The sequence below is a fragment of the Homalodisca vitripennis genome, chromosome 3 (assembly GCF_021130785.1).
Source record: "Homalodisca vitripennis isolate AUS2020 chromosome 3, UT_GWSS_2.1, whole genome shotgun sequence".
NCBI classification, from domain to species: domain Eukaryota; kingdom Metazoa; phylum Arthropoda; class Insecta; order Hemiptera; family Cicadellidae; genus Homalodisca; species Homalodisca vitripennis.
Genome location: NC_060209.1, coordinates 111,849,989 through 111,869,493, shown reverse-complemented (window position 1 = coordinate 111,869,493; position 19,505 = coordinate 111,849,989). Strand labels below are relative to the sequence as shown.

General features: G+C 33.0%; 1 protein-coding gene across 4 annotated transcripts in view; it reads right to left on the bottom strand.

The window, feature by feature from the left end:
* The window catches only part of LOC124357315, a 264,857-nt gene that overhangs the window by 228,196 nt on the left and 17,156 nt on the right, over window positions 1-19,505 (bottom strand). For 2 of the 4 annotated variants that reach the window (XM_046808991.1, XM_046808990.1), the window contains exon 2: window positions 10,479-10,529. The exons of the other annotated variants lie outside the window; for them this stretch is intronic. In XM_046808991.1, the coding sequence (XP_046664947.1) occupies window positions 10,479-10,498 (20 nt within the window). In that variant the 5' untranslated portion in view covers window positions 10,499-10,529. The remainder of the gene's footprint in view (window positions 1-10,478; window positions 10,530-19,505) is intronic. 4 annotated transcript variants of the gene reach the window in all.

Here is a 19,505-nt window from a genome sequence, read left to right as displayed (position 1 = left end):
AGGCTATAGGCATACTATTATTTCAAAAATCTCTCTATGGCTATGCCCCACTGGTCTCTAAAATAGCAAAAATCCCATCTTAGTCTGTAAAGTTATGAAATATTAATTAAAAAATCATGTAGAATGTAATCAACTGTTCACAAAAACATTGATTCTGACATTGCAACCATATGTTTAATGTATTTAACCACTATTTTTTAATAATATTTATGTTTCGTAATAACTTTGAATGTTTATGTGTAAGAGTGTCTAGTTATTTAAGACTGGTTGACTTCCTTGAGCTGAAACTAAGTGGGTTTCTTAACCACAGTAGGTTTAAGAGACCTATGTATAAATTTTGTTAACTGGGGCAACAAGGAAAACTCAACTGTGGCATCGGATATATAATTCATTTGAACCAGAAGTGCTCCTGGTTATATAGGTGGTTATATAAACGCAAAACGTGATATAAGAGTTAGTCCCTCAACCTCTACAACAACTTTTTTACAATTTTTTATACCTCCTAAACTTTTACGCACTTATTTTAGCTCGTAGTTTTATAGGATGTGTCTCTTTTTCAATATATTACACATTCGCACCCAAATGCTCTTTATTAATTTTTGTAAAGTATATAGTTTTTAAATTATAAAAAAATACAGAACAGATATCTTTTTCTGAATCACGTAGAAAAGTATCGAAAACCAAAAACAATTGGGATGCTTAATGCATAATAATCTTTGAATTGAGGTATCTTCAACGACTAAAAATAAGATCGTAGAAGTGGATGAAATTTAACACTGCTCTTATGAAGCTAAAGTTAAGAAGCCAGCTCTTAATACAAAATACCATAACTTATTTTGAATTGAAGCTTTATACGGTTTAAATGGTATTTGGTGTTTATATACGTCATTTAGTGAATCAGTCATTGAGACAACCTAATATCTGAAATATACATCTCCCATTGATATCTTACTTTTATTTTTTATACACACCTCACATTCATATATGACAGGATATATGTTTTATTTTATATAGGTACATTCAGACACTAATCTTGAGATGGTCTGTTAAGGTGGTCTAACACATTTCTAAACCTTTATTTAATTACTTCTGTATTCCTAACTATTGAAATTGTAAAATCCAACCCCTCAAATAAATACTATGGAGTTGGAATCGACGTTTCTGTATCTCACATACCCCCAATGATAGTTACGAATCATCACTGTAACTATTCCCTTAATTTCTTGTAGTTGGTGGCTTTGAACTCTCATCCTTCAGCACTGGTTTTCCAGTTTGTGTTTTTCAATTTCATGTCCACAACAATGCTGTAAATAACTGTAGCGTAACGGTGTTTCTTTATCATCATACCGGGGTATACCATGCCAACGGTTTGCTCTGCGTTCCCACGGAAACTTTTAATATCGCCATCAGCTGCCCAACTTAGTCCTGCCAGGTCACGAAATGTAACTGCTGGTAACGAAAAATTTCGAACTGTTCCGGTAAAGGTTTATTCTAACCTAATACAAGTGTTTTGGAAGAGTAAAAGAAAGTGTCCATTTGGTACGTGTACATTTAACGTTATTAGGTAGTGGTAGAGTATTATAAAGAGACAAAGTTTGATTTCTTTTCGGTTTATTAGGGTGATTTGATGGAACTTTAAAACTAAATAACATTTACATGAAACAAAGCAGTGGAAAGAGAACGCTTATGGACATATGCCCAACCGATATGGCCTTGGACCCATTATAAGGTAGTATGTATTGAACGACCATTGCTGCTTTTATTGATTGGGTCTTAGTGTACAACTTTCCTTCTGTTCAGCATACGAGTTCGTGATATGGATTTAAACTTCACAGCAATAAAACATGTTGACGCTATATACGTTAGAAACAACTTCACGGTAAGCCTGTACTTTCATAGCCGCAAAACTTTATCAGGAGCCATTTTTTGTTCCAATATCTTTAGAAAAGAATCTGAAACTAGGTAGTCATGTTTTAGTTTAAAGCATTTTGATTTCTTTTTTGGCTAATTTCATAATCAGGATGCCTGTATCGTCACGTCAACCGTAAGTCCTGAGACGTTTAATTTTGTACGATAACGATATAACATTTCATCTCTGAAGTTTACGGTGACAATGAAACGGAATGAGGAATATAAAACTGTTATTTGAAGTCATTGTTGTAGATAACAAAAATAAAATATTTACTCGTAACTTTAAAAGGATAGTATATGAGGGGATTATAGTAAAACTCCAATTAGTTTCACTTTCATCCCCCATTTTTTAAGTAGTTAAATGTTTTAAAGAACCTTTTACTATAAGGTGTCTTTTCGTTAGTGCTTTAAAGTATGTCACAGATTCAAATTTTAAATAAAACTTGACCTTCCAGTTTTTGTTTAATGTTCCAAAAACAAAATTCCTGCCGATATCATTAAGAGACAGAGGAGACATACCTATCCAAAACATTAAACTGCATAGTTGTGGAAATTTCGACAACACAACGTGTAATTGTGAGGAAATTGAAAGTGTGACGAGTTATACATATCTGGGTGTTTTTTTGATCGCAAGTTAAGATGGACAGAACATATATATTATTTAAATAAAAACTTAGAAAATTTATTTATGCATTTAGACAAATTAGTCACTTTTTTAATTTAAAGGAAATCAGAATGGCCTATTGCGCGTATGTACAGTCTATTTTAGAAAATGGACTGATAGCATATGGTGGAGCGTACAAAACAATTCTACAACCGTTATTAGTTACACAAAAGGCAATAGTTAAAGCAGCTCTAAGAGTAAATAGGCGATACCCTACAGATGCTGTTTTTGACAACTTAAACGTTTTTGACATACGACAGTTATTTGTTAGAAAATTGTTGATGCATATACACAAGCGATTCGACGAAATCTTTGACGAAATAACTCACGACTACAACACTAGAAATGCGGACAATGTTGGAATACGTATACCAAGACTTTTAAGAACTTACTCGACCACTAATCCGTTCATTATAGCCCACTATTTATACAGAAATATACCTGAATACCTACAGCAAAACAACTTTTATACAAGCACTACATATAAAAAGAAAGTTAATACATGGTTACTGGAGGTTGGAAGGGACAGAACTGAACAAATTATAACATCAATCTATAGATAAAAAAAACAAATATAAACTTAACTTTCGACCTAACGTAGTACAAATGTGTTGTCATTGTGCGCTAGCGTGTATGAGTGTGTGCGGTGTGTATGAGTGTGTGCGTGTGGGTGTGTGTGTGTGCTGTTCGAGTAGTGTGTATTGGGTGTATGTGAGTGCGAGTGATTGGGGACGTACGAATCATTAGGTGGGGGGTAAGGGGTGGGAAGGTTGCAACTGCCATAGTCTTCTCCCAGGTAACCAAACAAACCTTTTAGTATATTCTTTTTAAATTATTAAAAACATAATCAATTAATAATTTTAGTTTCTGAATATTTATATATTTATTTTTACAGAAATTTTAATTATTTTTATAGAAATTCTTTTTAGTTTGTTGTAATTAAGCTACAATACAATATTAAGTAACAATGCAGTACATTACAAGACTCATTCTCAAAAAACAAGTTTTTACTTAGTGTGGGAATTAATTTCTAAGTTTTATTTTCTAGAGTTTTACAGCAACGTAATTAGTTATTGTAGTATATTTTATTTCACCTAAGGAAATGTATGTAAACTAGATGTAAATGTTTTTTTGATGAAGAAATAAATACTTTTTCGACTTTTTTTTAGAAGTCACTGTACATAAAATCTAATAAAATTATACTCTTGGTATTCTGTACGTGATTTTGAGGGGTAGTATTATTTTTTTATTGATTTAATCGTCCTTGTGGTTTATCTTAAAAGTGACCGTTATTTGATGAGGAAAAAAGAATTTGTGAGAACATGTTCACAGAAAATGTAGTTTGGTACGATTTTTGCTTCTTGAAAATATTATATCCAAATGGGACTCATAGGCCAAAATTATATTCAATAGTAAACAAAAATAATTGCCTTATATGTAAGGGAAAAATTATATTACACTTAAGTAGGACAACTAATGAAAGTCCAATGAAACTTCAAAGCAAGGCCTATAATATAAATTTATAAAAATAAAACCATTATTATTCTACTCAGAATCGATAAAATAATAAGTGTAGGGTATAAAAAGATAAACTTGTAATGGTATTGCACAAGAAACATTTGTGCTTAAGTAAGGATCTGATTTTTTTATTTATTTACTGTCATTACAAATGGAGTTAGTGACAAATTTCTAAACATTTATTTAATGTATTCGGTATTCCTAGCTATTGAAATTGTATAAACCAACCACTCAAGTAAATACCATGTATTTTGAATCGACGTTTCTGTACCTCTCATATTTTCACTTCAGACAATGTTTATCTCTCTAATGTAACGTATCCGCCCCACTGATGTAAAACATTGGAAGTACTCAATTTTCATTAGATATTGAAATAAATTTGATCAAACTTTTACAAATCAGAGACGCTTACGAAGAGGAGTAGTGTATGCTAATTCTCTACAGGCAATAGTTATCTCACTCATGATTACTAAGGAACTGTTTTGCTTGCAAACTTAGAAGTTCAAAGATTATGTTTCGTAGTTGGATATGTTTCACTTGCGATTACGAATAACAGAATTACTAGTAATTCCGTGTAAAATTGTGTTGCATGTTGCGTTCTTTCTGTATTTTGTACAAATGTGTGTGCAGATACATGTACAGAGAACTATCTGTACAGCGTTTTGAGAACTAACTTCAATAATTCCAGAGTTTGCAAGATATACAAAATGAATTTTCATTTTTACCACTTTAGTTGAGCTTAAAATATATTAAAACGTGTTATATATATAACAATATATATATATATATATATATATATATATATATATATATATATATATATTGTTAGTTTGGATATGGGAGTATTTGATTAAACGTCATTTTATCCTGATCATAAAACTGAATTGTATAAATAGATATATATATTAAATAGCAAGTGCAGTTTAACATGGTATACCACTCAGAGCATAGTGTCAAAGTTATCATTGTTTACAACTGAGAGTGTAGTATTCCGCAATACCGTGTGCGAAACTGGTAGAATAGTATAACTAGATATATATTAAATAGCAAGTGTAGTTTAACATGGTATACCACTCAGAGCATAAGTTAAAGTTATCATTGTTTACCACTGAGAGTGTAGAATTCCGCAATACCGTGTGCGAAACTGGTAGAATAGTATAACTAGATATATATTAAATAGCAAGTGTAGTTTAACATGGTATACCACTCAGAGCATAAGGTTAAAGTTATCATTGTTTACCACTGAGAGTGTAGTATTCCGCAATACCGTGTGCTAAACTGGTAGAATAGTATAACTAGATATATATTAAATAGCAAGTGCAGTTTAACATGGTATACCACTCAGAGCATAAGGTTAAAGTTATCATTGTTTACCACTGAGAGTGTAGTATTCCGCAATACCGTGTGCTAAACTGGTAGAATTGTATAACTAGATATATATTAAATAGCAAGTGCAGTTTAACATGGTATACCACTCAGAGCATAGTGTCAACGTTATCATTGTTTACAACTGAGAGTGTAGTATAGTATTCCGCAATACCATGTGCTAAACTGGTAGAATTGTATAACTAAATATTATATATTTAATAGCAAGTGCAGTTTAACATGGTATACCACTCAGAGCATAGTGTCAAAGTTATCATTGTGTACCACTGAGAGTCTAATATATTAACTTTACGATTATGTACCACTAAAAGTATAATATCATTGTTATCTCCGTGTACCACTGAGGGTGTAATATTAATTTTATGATTATGTATCACTAAGAGTATTGTATCTACATTTACACCATGTACCACTAAGAGTGATGTATCAATTATAATACTCGCAACACTGATGTAAAACTTCTACAATATTGTCGTAAATTATTGTACAACTTCAGTTTAACTACTAACGAGATAATAGTTTTAGTAAATTTTCGTGCGCGTAAACGACTGAAATACGTAGTGGTGGATTATGTCGGGTGTATGTGTATGGTTTGGTACTGATCTAAATCATGTATTAGATAACTTTTATTTCGTGCAGTAATAACTTGTATGTACATAACGAGCTAGAGTACAAGGTTCTGAGTGTGGGACAGTTACTGACCAACAGCTGGCGGCACCCCGTGCACTGCCGACAGTTTTACTTTCACCACTCCGATCACTCGGGAAACATAACTTCTACTAATTTACGACACTTCAGCATTTCCATGGCACATATTAATGGTCAATGTGTTGTAAACATTATGACAAATGGTTTAGGTCTCTACACATGTGGCATAAACACATATTTGCCCAGTATTTACAGTTACAATTGAACATCTATGACATCTTCCATGGCGTAATGAGCAATGTTTCTAGTAACTGTATAGATTGGTAAGTAAATAATAGCCATAACTAGATTTAAAAACTAAACTTTTATATTTACTCTTAAAATTTAAAACGGTAGTTCTTAATTCAAATAAACACCCAATTGAGTAACCACCATTACTATTAGCTTCTACAGACTGTAAGCTCCCACATATTGGGCCTGCCGACGGATAAGAAAGAACGGATTGTCAGTTCCAGGAGACCAAGTAGTCTATGTTAAGAGCCATCAACAGGTTATTTGTATTCATTGCCAGGCATCAATACGTGAATGGGAGTATAGGCCGAGGCTTCGGAAATATTCAAATAATCTAAACATTTCATGATTAAGACCAAATGCTTTCAGGAGACTCGGTGCCAGGATGTTTCGAAGTCCAGAAATTATATGAACCAATTTTCCTCAACACGTCAAGTATATGTTTTCTTTTTTACATTTAAGTCTGTTTCAAAATACACAATCTAAATCTTGACTGTCGTTGAAGTTTTTTCATAAAAAAAAAAATATTTTTCTGATTTCAATATAAAACACCTTTATTTCTAATAATCAAACTATAGTTTTTATGTTCAAAAATATACCTGAGGTATTTACATGAAATTAAATCTTGCAATATATTTTTTTCTGAACGCATAATTAATAAGAGATTTTGGTATGGTTTATTCACATATTTTATTTAGATACATTGGATACATTACAAATCTTTGCTAAGATTTTTGGTTCCTTCAAGACACAATCGAAATTGGCATAGCTGAATTCCAAAAAATAGTACATACATTATTTTAGGAACCGTTATGGGGAATTTAACCCACAAAGTTCTCTAGATAAACCTATATTATCAATATAAATACATTTCATCCAAGTAGCGAATACATGCTGAGGAAGGGGCAGAATCACTTTATGTTGAGTATTGCAGCTGGCGGCCAAACACATTCGAAGCTCCTGTGAGGATAATCAATCAGCTCTTTGAAACCATGAAAAGATCAGACGATATTAATCAATCTAAAGCTCGTTTGAAACACTTTCTAGTGTCTCGTACTTTTCACTCAATCAACGAATATGTGACGTAGCGAAACGCTGGGGTTATGAAATCCATTACTCCAAGATTAATGTCCTTGTAATGCAGTGACGTTGGTAGAGATTTTATTGTCTTGTCACTTACGTAGTTTTATAATTTATTATTGTCATAAACATGGCATATATATATATATATATATATATATATATATATATATATATATATATATATAAATCTAGTAATCTTCGCTTAGATATACCCAGAAGGGAATACTTCTGGCTGGTTTATACCTTCCAGTTGAACCAACCACTGGGCACAACAAAAACTGATGTATCATTTAAATCTGGGCAACCCCATGGATATCCAGGAGCGGCACATCACTAACCCCAAATATCGAGATTCAGGGGTGCAAGGGCAGTTCGATAGATCTAGTCTACTGCTATTCTACTGCGGGATATGACTGTTGGAGTCTTGTAGGGGTACGTTCCCTAACTATCAGAGGTTCTTGCTAGCCTCAACAAGGGTATACCACCCTGTGCCTGCTTTGACTGGAGAGGCTGGTTCGGAGCTGACATCCCCTACTTTCCGGAGAGATACGACTGAGATTAGTGCCCTAATTCTTACTTCTTCCTAATGGATATCGCTAGGAGGCGGCTCCTACCCCCTAACCTTACCCATGTCCTGAATATCCTGTTACTCCGGAAGCTAACGTTATGGATCTTACAGGACTAAGTGCAATATTTATAAGCTTCTTATCCTAAGAGAACAAAAACATCCTCGTTATCACTCAGATAATTCACTATAAATATTAAATATATATTATTTATAAGCTTGCAAGTGTTTGTGAAGAAAATCAACTACGCAATACATTTTATAATTCATGACAGCAAGATGTATGCTTAGTTCCTAAGAAACGTGGTAAACTCAAATATTTTGTCGCGTATTTATTAATTTAGACTTTAAATACATTAGTAATAGATTATTGACAGAAATACAACATAGTTCATATGTTCATATGGTTCTTCAATATATGTACATACACATACACAAATTTTAATATTGAATTTGTTTATTTTATATGTGTATATCGAAATAGCATTATGTTTTACTTCTATTAACAGTTTATTAGCAATATTTCAAGAGTCAAAATGAATACATACATTACATGTTTACAAACAGCAATAGCCTAATATAATTTCAATAAAGATTAAATAAAAAAGTACTTGTTCCGCCGGGACTCGATATCTCACTAGTCGATTCCCGTTGACAGGTAAATACCTGTCATTAAATACGTACATTTGGTCTTCCATCATATGTTAGTTTGGTTATTTAAACACACTTGAGACAGAAATTGCCGAACACAAAATAATTTAATTGTATAAAGTAAGGACTCTGTGGTATAGGCCTCAAAATCAGGCAATTTTACTTTTGGAATCTGATTTTTTTAAATGGCATGAAGAGAATTATTTGGCTTGTTTCTTGTTAAGCATCACACCGTCAACGTTAAACCAATTACTTACTTCACATAGGGACGTTTGCAAGGCACTTTCAAGCTCAGCCAAATTATCTCCTTTTACTGTTAAAGTTGTGGTATCTGCAAATAATGTAACGGACGAACATGTTAAGCTGTGTGGAATGTCATTAATGTAAATTCAATACATCAAAGGGCTCAATACTGACCCTTGGGAAAATCCACATGTAATAGTCTTCTAAGTTGAAATATGTGTTTCCATTGATTCATCTTTGTATGTAACTCTCTGTTTCCATAAAAGCAAACATATATCAGATAAATAAAAGCTTAGCCATTCGTAGACCTTTCCTCGTAAGCCATAATAATGAAGTTTTAGTAAGCGCAAATTATTTATTTAGTAAAATTATTATTTATTTATTTAGTAAGGATGTATTATTTATGTTTCACGCAATCGAATGTTTTTTGTCCGGGCACATAAAATTGAAGCAGTTTGGTGCTTTTTATAAATGGAATTTAATACCGAGTCCAATAAGTTGTAAATCGCTGTCACTGTAGAAGATTGTTTAATGAAGCCAAATTAATTTTTAGATACAATTTAATATTTTTCTAAATTTTTCTAAAAAAAAAAACAGATAAATCGATATTGGTCTATAGTTAGACATGTCTCTCTTTTCACCTTTTTAAAGAGTGGTTTAAAGATTTTTTCCCGTTTACTATCAAAGTTACATTGTCTTGCTGTTTACTGACCAGTTTGGCTGTTTCACGGTGAACAACCTCCCACACAGCCTTAGATTTATTTCTCGCACCCGAGATGTGCCTGTCGTGAGCCATCCTCTAAGCAGTACTGATTATTTGTTGTTATAATTTACAATATTTCTTACAGTGATTGGTAAGCTCGGGACAGTCGACCGCTCTCTGGGTTTTAAATATATGCCTTTTGAGTTCACATGCCCCACAAGTCCTCCAAGAAGCTGTGTTTAGCTTATTTTTCTTTCGTAGTGGCTTTAGAGGGAAAGACTCACTAAAGGTTAACACAAGGAAATTATAAAAACATTTCAAATTATTGAAAGAATCACAATAAACATTTTTTATTTGAAGTTAAGTTAAGAAATAAATATGCTAATATTTTATTTATTAAACATTATCTTAAATTGAGTTTTTGTTACAATGGGTTTGCTTAAATCTTGGAACAGCACATGAAAGAATTAAATAGAGAAGAATGTTCATGAAAAATGTGGTCATGTGATAATTAACTCTCGGCCCCTATACTATGGCTAAAGACTAATTATTCTTGTCTATTCAACCATGTCATAATTATTATTATTTTTATAGAAAACTGCATTTATTAGTGACACCAATAAGCGTTATACATTCACAAACTAATTACAGACAGCCAGTCTACAATTGAATCCCGGTACTAATGGTTAGGCTTATTAGTGAATAAAATAAAACTAGTACATCTTGCCTAGCTCTCAGACGGTAAACAACTACAGAACCAATACAGTTAGTATGCCCTCGCACTGTTAGAATCAGCAAACCTGACCCACACTTACCACTCCATAAATCTTGTCATTCACTGAATACCATTACAACTCGCATCAAATCTGGAAAGAAGAATGTCAAACATTGGTTATATAAAAATGAAGTCAACATAGCAAATATAAGATGACAGGATTTATTAAGTGTCAGAGTGGCACCGTGCTTTATAGCTGAATGGTTGCACTAAGTAATCTAAACTACTTTATTTTACATGTTTATATTATTAATATTTACTGAGAAAAATTAAGAATAGCCACGCTTATTAATTTTTTATCCCAAAGAATTATTTAATTATAAATTATGTTGAGTTTTATATACGGGTAAATGTTATCATTAACACACAGTGTGATTCTCATATTAAAATTTCATCTTTGTGGAGAAAGGAGATGCACACTTAGTTCAAAAATATGCCATATAAATAATAATAACAAATACTCATAACCTATAATTTTTTTAACATAAAAAAGTAATTTTTTTAAAGTTAAAGCATTATTTAAGAGCCTATTCCTGAATCAAACCAAATAAGAAATATATAACAAAGAAATTAAATTATTACGACAATGATCGATACTGTTATTTTTACACACTGAGAATACACTGACGTGTAACTATTGAAAATGTTACAATTAGTTTCTACATAACTTGGTGAATCATTAATTAGAGTTATGAGTGATATAACCTAAATATCTTTATACATAAGTGCTAACTTAAACTCGTATTCTAAATTTTAATTTTACGTATTATAAAATGAGTTTCCAGAATGTATGTATGCTTTTACATTTTACATTTACAAATACATTTTAAGCTTAGAGTTTTGGACTACGGTTGATTTGTATGATAAAACAAAATATTGAGGTTTAAATATGTGCATATTTTTCAAAGGACGTGTTTATAAAGTAACTACCAAACAAAGTAAGACGTAAATATGTTTCAACGATCCCCCGCTGGTTTACCTACAATGTAGTGCCGAGCAGATTACGTGCATAGATTTCGCAGGCACACAGCGATGCTCGAACTACTACACTAACTTCACAGCAAATATTATTTGCTAAACCACGAAACCTATGGGGGTTATCTATGAGATTTAAAGAATATTTTATAATAGCTTAATGGAATAAATTTAGTCAATGTGCTACGTAATTTTCAACATACCAAGAGTTCCCCGCATTAGCTACAAACTGCACACTACGGAAAAAGTGATACTTTTCACAAACAAGACATTCAATAACGAAATATACAATCAAATTATTCATCCCTATAAATATGCTTAAGCTTGACGTGATACAAAGTTGAAACGTTTAATTGAAATGAAGCAAATCAAACTAATCAACTATTAAATATCTAATTAAGTTAACAGAATATGCCTTTGGGACAGGCAGGGAGGCCGTTTGAACATATCCGCGCCAAAGTATGAGCAGCATTATTTTCTAATCTCTGCCACTTAAGAAATTATAACTCCCGATGATAGAAAATTCTATGTTTAGAGAGCACTAATCTCCCCTTGCTGCAGAAAAGAGCGTTGATGGTCCCGAAGTTTGCGGTCGTTATGGATATAGTTTCCACTTGAAGCGTATAATAGCATTATGTGATCGATCGCATAGTTTCTACTGAAGCGTATTAATACCATCTCGGGAACTATGTGATCGATCGCATAGTTTCTACTGAAGCGTATTAATACCATCTCGGCAACTATGTGATCGATCGTATAGTTTCCACTGGGGCGTATTAATACCATCTCGGCAACTATGTGATCGATCGTATAGTTTCCACTGGAGCGTATTAATACCATCTCGGCAACTATGTGATCGATCTTATAGTTTCTACTGGAGCGTATTAATACCATCTCGGCAACTATGTGATCGATCGTATAGTTTCCACTGGAGCGTATTAATACCATCTCGGCAACTATGTGATCGATCGTATAGTTTCTACTGGAGCGTATTAATGTTATCGGATGGTATAATTGTCGTTGTGAGCGTATGAATAGCATCTCGGTAAATGTTTGATCGATTCGCCCAAAGTTAATTATAAACAGCATAACACCGTTTTACACTATTTATATTGACTAAGTGCCCCCCTCCCAGTTGTGACACTAATGCATTGGCATAAAAATACACTGATATGATCAGTGACTGCATGATTTGCAGCATTCAAGCTTCTAGTGATTTTGGACCTAATTATATTAGTGCCAAAGAACATCACGTACCAATACCGAGATACAATTAATATATTAACTGATTATCATATCGTAATTACCACTGCAGTTCATCAATGACTTATTTAGAATTTTACTCGATACACGCGTTTACAAATTATACTCATACAAATAAAAAAATAAACTCTAAAAGACAAAAAAAATCAATACATCTAAAATAAAGTAATGTAAAGAGCAAAACTCCACTAGCAGCGTTGAAGGACAACAATCTTCAAAGATCAATGTATATTCTTCACTTCCTTTCTTTTTTATACTTCTGACATGGAGACATAAAGTAATAAATGTGCGTATTGTGCCAATTCCAACTCAATATGTTTAAAAAGATTACTATTACATTTATTTATAGTTTCAAAAATACCTAATCTATATTCTGATTATTTATCTCATATTGCAAAAAAGGTACATTTCTTTACTTTAGAGAGGTTCCCGCCCCCTTTTAATTTTCTCTTCCACCCTCCAAACGTTCCATATTACGAATTCAACGATTACGTCAACGATTACGAATTCAACGATTACGAATTAACGATTAAATAGCATTTAATAGATTTTAGTTGGAAATGTATGACGTTATCCTCACATTAAAGCGAAATACCATTTAAATTTGAAATATGGGCTATCAATCAAAAATAGCCCTGAGATGACAACTGGGTGCGGATTACCAGTATGACAGTGATAAGCAATTACTGAATCAGCTGATCCAGATGTGTCCACCTCACATTTCCATAAGTGGGCACCATTATGGGCTGAAACTTCGCTCGACCTTGCGGTCAGCACTGGCAACCACTCGCGGCCATCACTCAGCTACGTCGTCAACAACTTCGCTTTCAATTCGTAACCGTAATCAAGTTTGCTAAACTTATTTTCATTACAACTATCCAGTTTAGCTATCTATTCCAGTTTATTCAAACAAGTTTATTACGTTGTCATCATCACTAGCTGCTACTGTCTATAAATTTACATTACCTAGATATTCGTGTTTCTTGCCGAGAATATTTTAACCCAAAAGTGCAACTGAAGGTTCACAATGTTGAACATTTCTTAAAATCTTAGTATTGAATACATCTCCAATACCCAGCATAAAATGCCAGTACTCTTTAACAAATGTAAATGACTGAAGTAAAAGGTTGTGTCTCGCACTGATGGTAACGAACGAAAAACCCCCTCGAGATAATACCAAACACTATAATATAGAATTTCAAAAGGCTGATCACTAATGTTCACTAAATATTGCAAACTCACCTAAGCAAATTAACCTGCCTAAAACAACGAAACAACAGTATATCCTCCGCTAGTGGACAATGACAGCTACATTTGTTGCACAAAGAAAAGGAATGTAAAATTCCATGTCGAACTAAAAACGACACAACATTAGAACGTCATTCTAACACTACATAAAAATTAATAGAGCATCTATTACACATATTTTCAAATACAACATGTTCTTCAACTTTATAAGGTAAAACCATTCTTTTAAATTGTTTACTATCATACAAACGACACAGCTCAAATACAAAATGTCTAATGGTAACGACAGAACACAAAGACAACGTCTTTATTTTAAAATGTACGAGTACAAGGCAGCAACATCATGAACCAATCACGACCAATCACGAAGCGGGGTCGTCACGCAACCAAGACAAATACATGAACATAGAGGAAAGAAACTACAATCAAACTTCACCATAGAGACAGAAACTGTTACAAAAATTACGAAAAAGAGGAAAAGTACCAAACAACTCTTAAACTATCTTCATATGCAGTTCTCTTATAAGTATCTTACTCAGACCTCTTAAAACCCTTGTATTTTTCTAGTATAAATTTGTACTCTGATTATCCCTTCTACCAAAGCTTACCCTTCCGTAGTTTGTTATAGAACGCCGATTAACCTCGTTCCTCTAGGTTGATGGACTAGTTGGGAATAACCTAAATTTAGAACATATTATCAATTATTATGCGATATATGATTCACGACCACCTAAAAACTCTTTCTGGAAATTTAAACATACTATTTTAAGAAATTGATAAAAGTAGTTATAGATCGTTATAGCTAACATAGCTAATGTAAACATTGTCCCCTGTAACAACCACAAATTCAGCCATAGTTGTGAGACTACAAATTACTGCAAACAACGGTTATACGCACCCTATCAAATCATTGTATAACAACCTAGGCAAAGCCGTGGGAGGGCGTGGTGACACGTGACTTAGCCACCGTGACCTCTGACCCCTCGCCCTCGTGTTCACACACCATTGTAGTCTCTCGACAGGTCAGGAGGTAGCGTTGTAGTAAATACCAACTTGTACTAGTGTATTACTCAACGTTTACAACGCCACAACGCCTCGCCAACAATACCGCTTATCACAGATAATGATAAAATTGTTGTTAATTTATATCATAAAGTGTACTTTACAAATCTGATACATACCGATTACAAACCTAAAGGTATACCTTCATAAATAACACATGTACTCTGTGGTTAAAACTTTCTACCAATTTTAATGCATTTTTTTAAGCTAAAAGCCAATCTAAATATCATATTGAAATTTTCAGACAGTCTCCAGTTTCTTATACAGGGCCAGTTTGCTTTTTACGTGTTACTTTTATATTCAAAAACTATTAAACATGTAACATTACATTTATCTTTACAGCAGTGTGTATAACTTAAATAATTTTATAATCCAAAACCAAAATGGTGACCAGCTACAGCCTTTACATAGAATTAAAAGGTCCAGTAGTTTAAAATGTTTAAGAAAACGCTGATTTTTAGATTCTTTTCAAGCAAATCTAATGATACCTCTATTATGAAGATTGCCTAAATATTAAACAAGACATTAAACTTTGTTCGTTGAAAGTATTCGTTTTATTTTATTTTTTTATTTAACTGTTTTAAAATTACCTGTTATAAATTTCGGTTGTGATATAATTGTTTCGACACTTTAAGCAGACAACAAAGAGAGTTTCCAACGTTGAGAGCTGTCGCATATAGCGCTCGTCCAAAATGTGCATAGCTTAGTCCCGTTCAAGAACTAAAAATGCTGGGAAATTACTTCCTGGACGTTTTGCACGTGTTTCCAATTAATTAGAAAATCATTTACAAAAATATTTTCTGTTTGTCTAAAAATATTTTGAATCTGTTAAGAAGATAATGTGCTTGAATGTTTGGTCCCACGTCTAGCAACTTCTGTCTGGTGAACGTTCCGTGTCGTTATATTGCTACGCATCTGAGACAATGTGTATTACTGCATGAACACCTCTGATCTTCTTAAATGTTTAAATATAAAATACGAAAACATTTCTAAAATACGAGTAACATTTCAAGTTCCCAGAGTTTCTTTACAACACACAGACATTATTTGTGAATTTGAGCTAATTTTCTTGTTTGGTATTAAACTTAATTATTAGAAATATAAAGTAGCACACATTTCTTAAAGTGTAATGCTCTATGCCATATGAGGTAATATATTTTTCTTGGTATGTGATTGTAACAGTTTTGGAATTACGTCATGAATTACAAATTACAAATTATCTAGGAGAAACTTACCAATTTTAATTTGTAATAATAATAAATTTTGGACGACGTAATTCAAATCTTTACTTCTGTAGGGATTGTATAGATCATCATTTCGTCTAAAACTGAAAAATATCTTTTTTTACTTTGATTTAGTTGTAGAGATTTTGTAACTCCAAAACTGTGTATGCCAACTTAAGTCTCAGCTCCATATTTAGTCCATATTTAGTCTTTGATTATTTATCTTTGTATCTAAAGAAATATATTTATCGCTAACAAATTGGATCATTTGTCTTGTACCTGCAGTTTATTTTATGTACATATTAGCTGTCAGTCGCAGCTTCTTACGCAATGCCAGGCTGAATATAAGGGACGTTAAAAGCATATTCTTCGTAAATAGCATACCAAGCCATCCTAAGATAATTGATGGCCCTTGGAAGACATTCCCGTTTCCTGGTCAATTTTAGAACGGCTGGTTTTTTAGTTTAAAGGACAATTAAGTTTACGGGGCCCTGAAGACGGACAGTGAAACAGCTTTTAAGTACCAAGGAAATAACTGGATTTTCTATGTATTCTAAGCTATTTTAGTAAATAGTCCCAAAGATTATTTTAGGGCAGTAGGAAAAAATCTATACTTTTCTGAGTGAGAACATTTAGGAGGTAGCTATGGTGGGAAGGGTTGATTTAATGCGAATGTTGAGTTCAGCTCAAGTTCACCTTCCTCTTAGTTCGGATTCCGTCCGACAGACTTGACGATGTATAGAGTTCGTTTTGAGCTTCTTCTTCGCCGCCTTTATTTGGATCTTTTCAGACGAACATTCCAGATTCCAGGAGTCAAGTCTGTGACAGCATCGGATTACAGACTCTGCGCTTAGAGTAATGTGAATTGGAGTTGAAATCAACACTCGCATTTACGATGTAATATAATGTATGTACCTACTCATTGTCATATCCTGAATCAGCAAAAAACGAACTCACAGCACCATAAAAGGTTCCCCAGACTTAAATAATTATACTTGGTGCCTAGTAACGTATATTGTTACGTAATTCATTTGCAATGGTCACGGATTCGCTGCGCTCGCTTGTTTCCTCAAATGTAGCACGGAACGAATGGCTCGTTGAGTCATGTTAGTGTCCGATTCCTCGTTTTATTCCTTCAGTTACTATAAGTGTATTGTGCCACTATATCAAGTACTGCCAATTTCGAATAACATATGGAAGATTCACAATATCGTTAATTATTAAATCGAATTTTATAACCGTATATTTTATAGCAGTAAACCGTACACTTCTGAATACAGTGAATTGCTAGAATTCGTCAATGACGCCATCTGCACTAAAAGTTAAATGATACTATTATCATTTACATTTGAAGTACACCACTTAGAAAGTCATACTTTCATGGGAATCACAGAATCAATATATAATTTATTTATCCATAATTAATTGTGATGAGAATCTTCAATGCATATAATGTTAAAGATATTTATTATCAGGACATAAGGCATAACATAAGACAACATTTAACCTGAGACTGCTGGCGTTACATATATCACAAATGTTTTTCAAATCGCTCTATCAAAAAATAGAACACTTTGAGTAGAAAGTAATTTGACACTATTTTCTATTTTAAGATTGCTATGACACTGGCCACGGGACCCCCCCTCCCTCCCACCAATGTAGACGTGTGATGTTTATTGTATAGACAATTAGTCCAGATAGCCGTATAGTATTCTGCAAATTTTTTAAATTTTATCTGCTGTTGTTTAAAAATATTACGGTGTTTCCAGCCATTAAACACCCTGTATAATAAATTATATAAATAGGTACACTGTATGGTATGCATACAACGTGGTGTAATGATTGAATGTTAATCCATAGAATGTTTAAAAATTTTCCAGTTAAAAATATAAGTAGGCTTATTTCATGATTTATAAAATAGTACTGGACTAAACACTGATCCTTAAGGTACACCATATCTTGCTTCAATTCTTCTGGAAATGTCCTCAGTAGTAATTTACGAAGTAAAGTAGTCTTCAAATTTTAAGTAATGACAACAAAATATACGAGATTAATTCACTCTTTGCAATTTTTGACATCAAAAAAATATGAAATTATGTTTTTCATACACATATTTATGATATCTGAGTAAAGTGAACAATCTCCTCAAGTTTCGTTTTTAGGATATTTAATATTGATCTTCTCGTAATGATATTTAGATAATTCTAAAATAGTCATTTTCTAATTCAAGGTACTGCAAATATACAATTTACAATGTATCAAAATACCAGTAATGCCCGTAACATATTACAGTTACATTTGAAATGATGACGTCACTGCACTGGACTATCACACGCCATTATAGTGTAATGTAAGGAGCCATTAGAGTTACGTGTGGTCAGGGAGTTCAAGGCAAAGCGCTAGATCTCACTATTATCAACTCGTTGCTCTCTTATTTCATCCGATGCTAAATTTAACCCTTTATCTGCTGCAGCTGCGTCAGTTGCTGTAGTCGTCACTGCCCGCCGCGCCGCCGCTTGGTAAGATGAAGAGATTACTTTATCCATGAATAATAGATCCACTATTTCTAAATCCTTAACCGGAAGATTTGTGCAAAAGCTATTTATTAAATTTAAATTAATTTCAAATTCAAAATAGTGGTTTTACTATGTTGAAACAATTGTGATAACATGTAAAACAGCCCAATCCGGTAGTTTTTGGGGTTTTTGGGTGTTCAATCTAAAAAAATAACGGGAAGTTTTTTCTTAAACGATATTTAATACACATGAGCCAACATAAAACTATTTTTAAATCTTTCAAACTCTTTTGGAAATTACTTTCTGATTTGTCCTTCAGCTCCTTCAACGATTTTGTTGTCATAAATGATGGGGTTCTCTTCGTCTTCGGAAATAGATAGATGTCACAAGGGAGATGCCCAGTGAATATGAAGGAAGGCTGAGGTAACAAAGCAAAGTTGTTAGCTGACAAAAATTACGAACAAACAGAGATGTGTGAGCAGGAGAGCTATTGAGCTATTGTGGTGCAATTCCCACGAGTGGTTTTGCCACAATTTTAGTTATTTTGTTAAATTGCTTTACACAACGATTCAGCGAACTCACCAAAACACGTTTAACCTTTTCGTCTGTTACCAGTGAGGTAAACATTAAAAACTGCTAAACCATCTTAACAATCGCCAGCAACAAGATACGGAATATTAACCGTGAGATTTTCAAATCTCGCAACATAGTAAAATACGCAACATAATTTTTAACAGATATCAAAACAGTTTTAATCATATTTTTAAAGCCTTTCTTCTC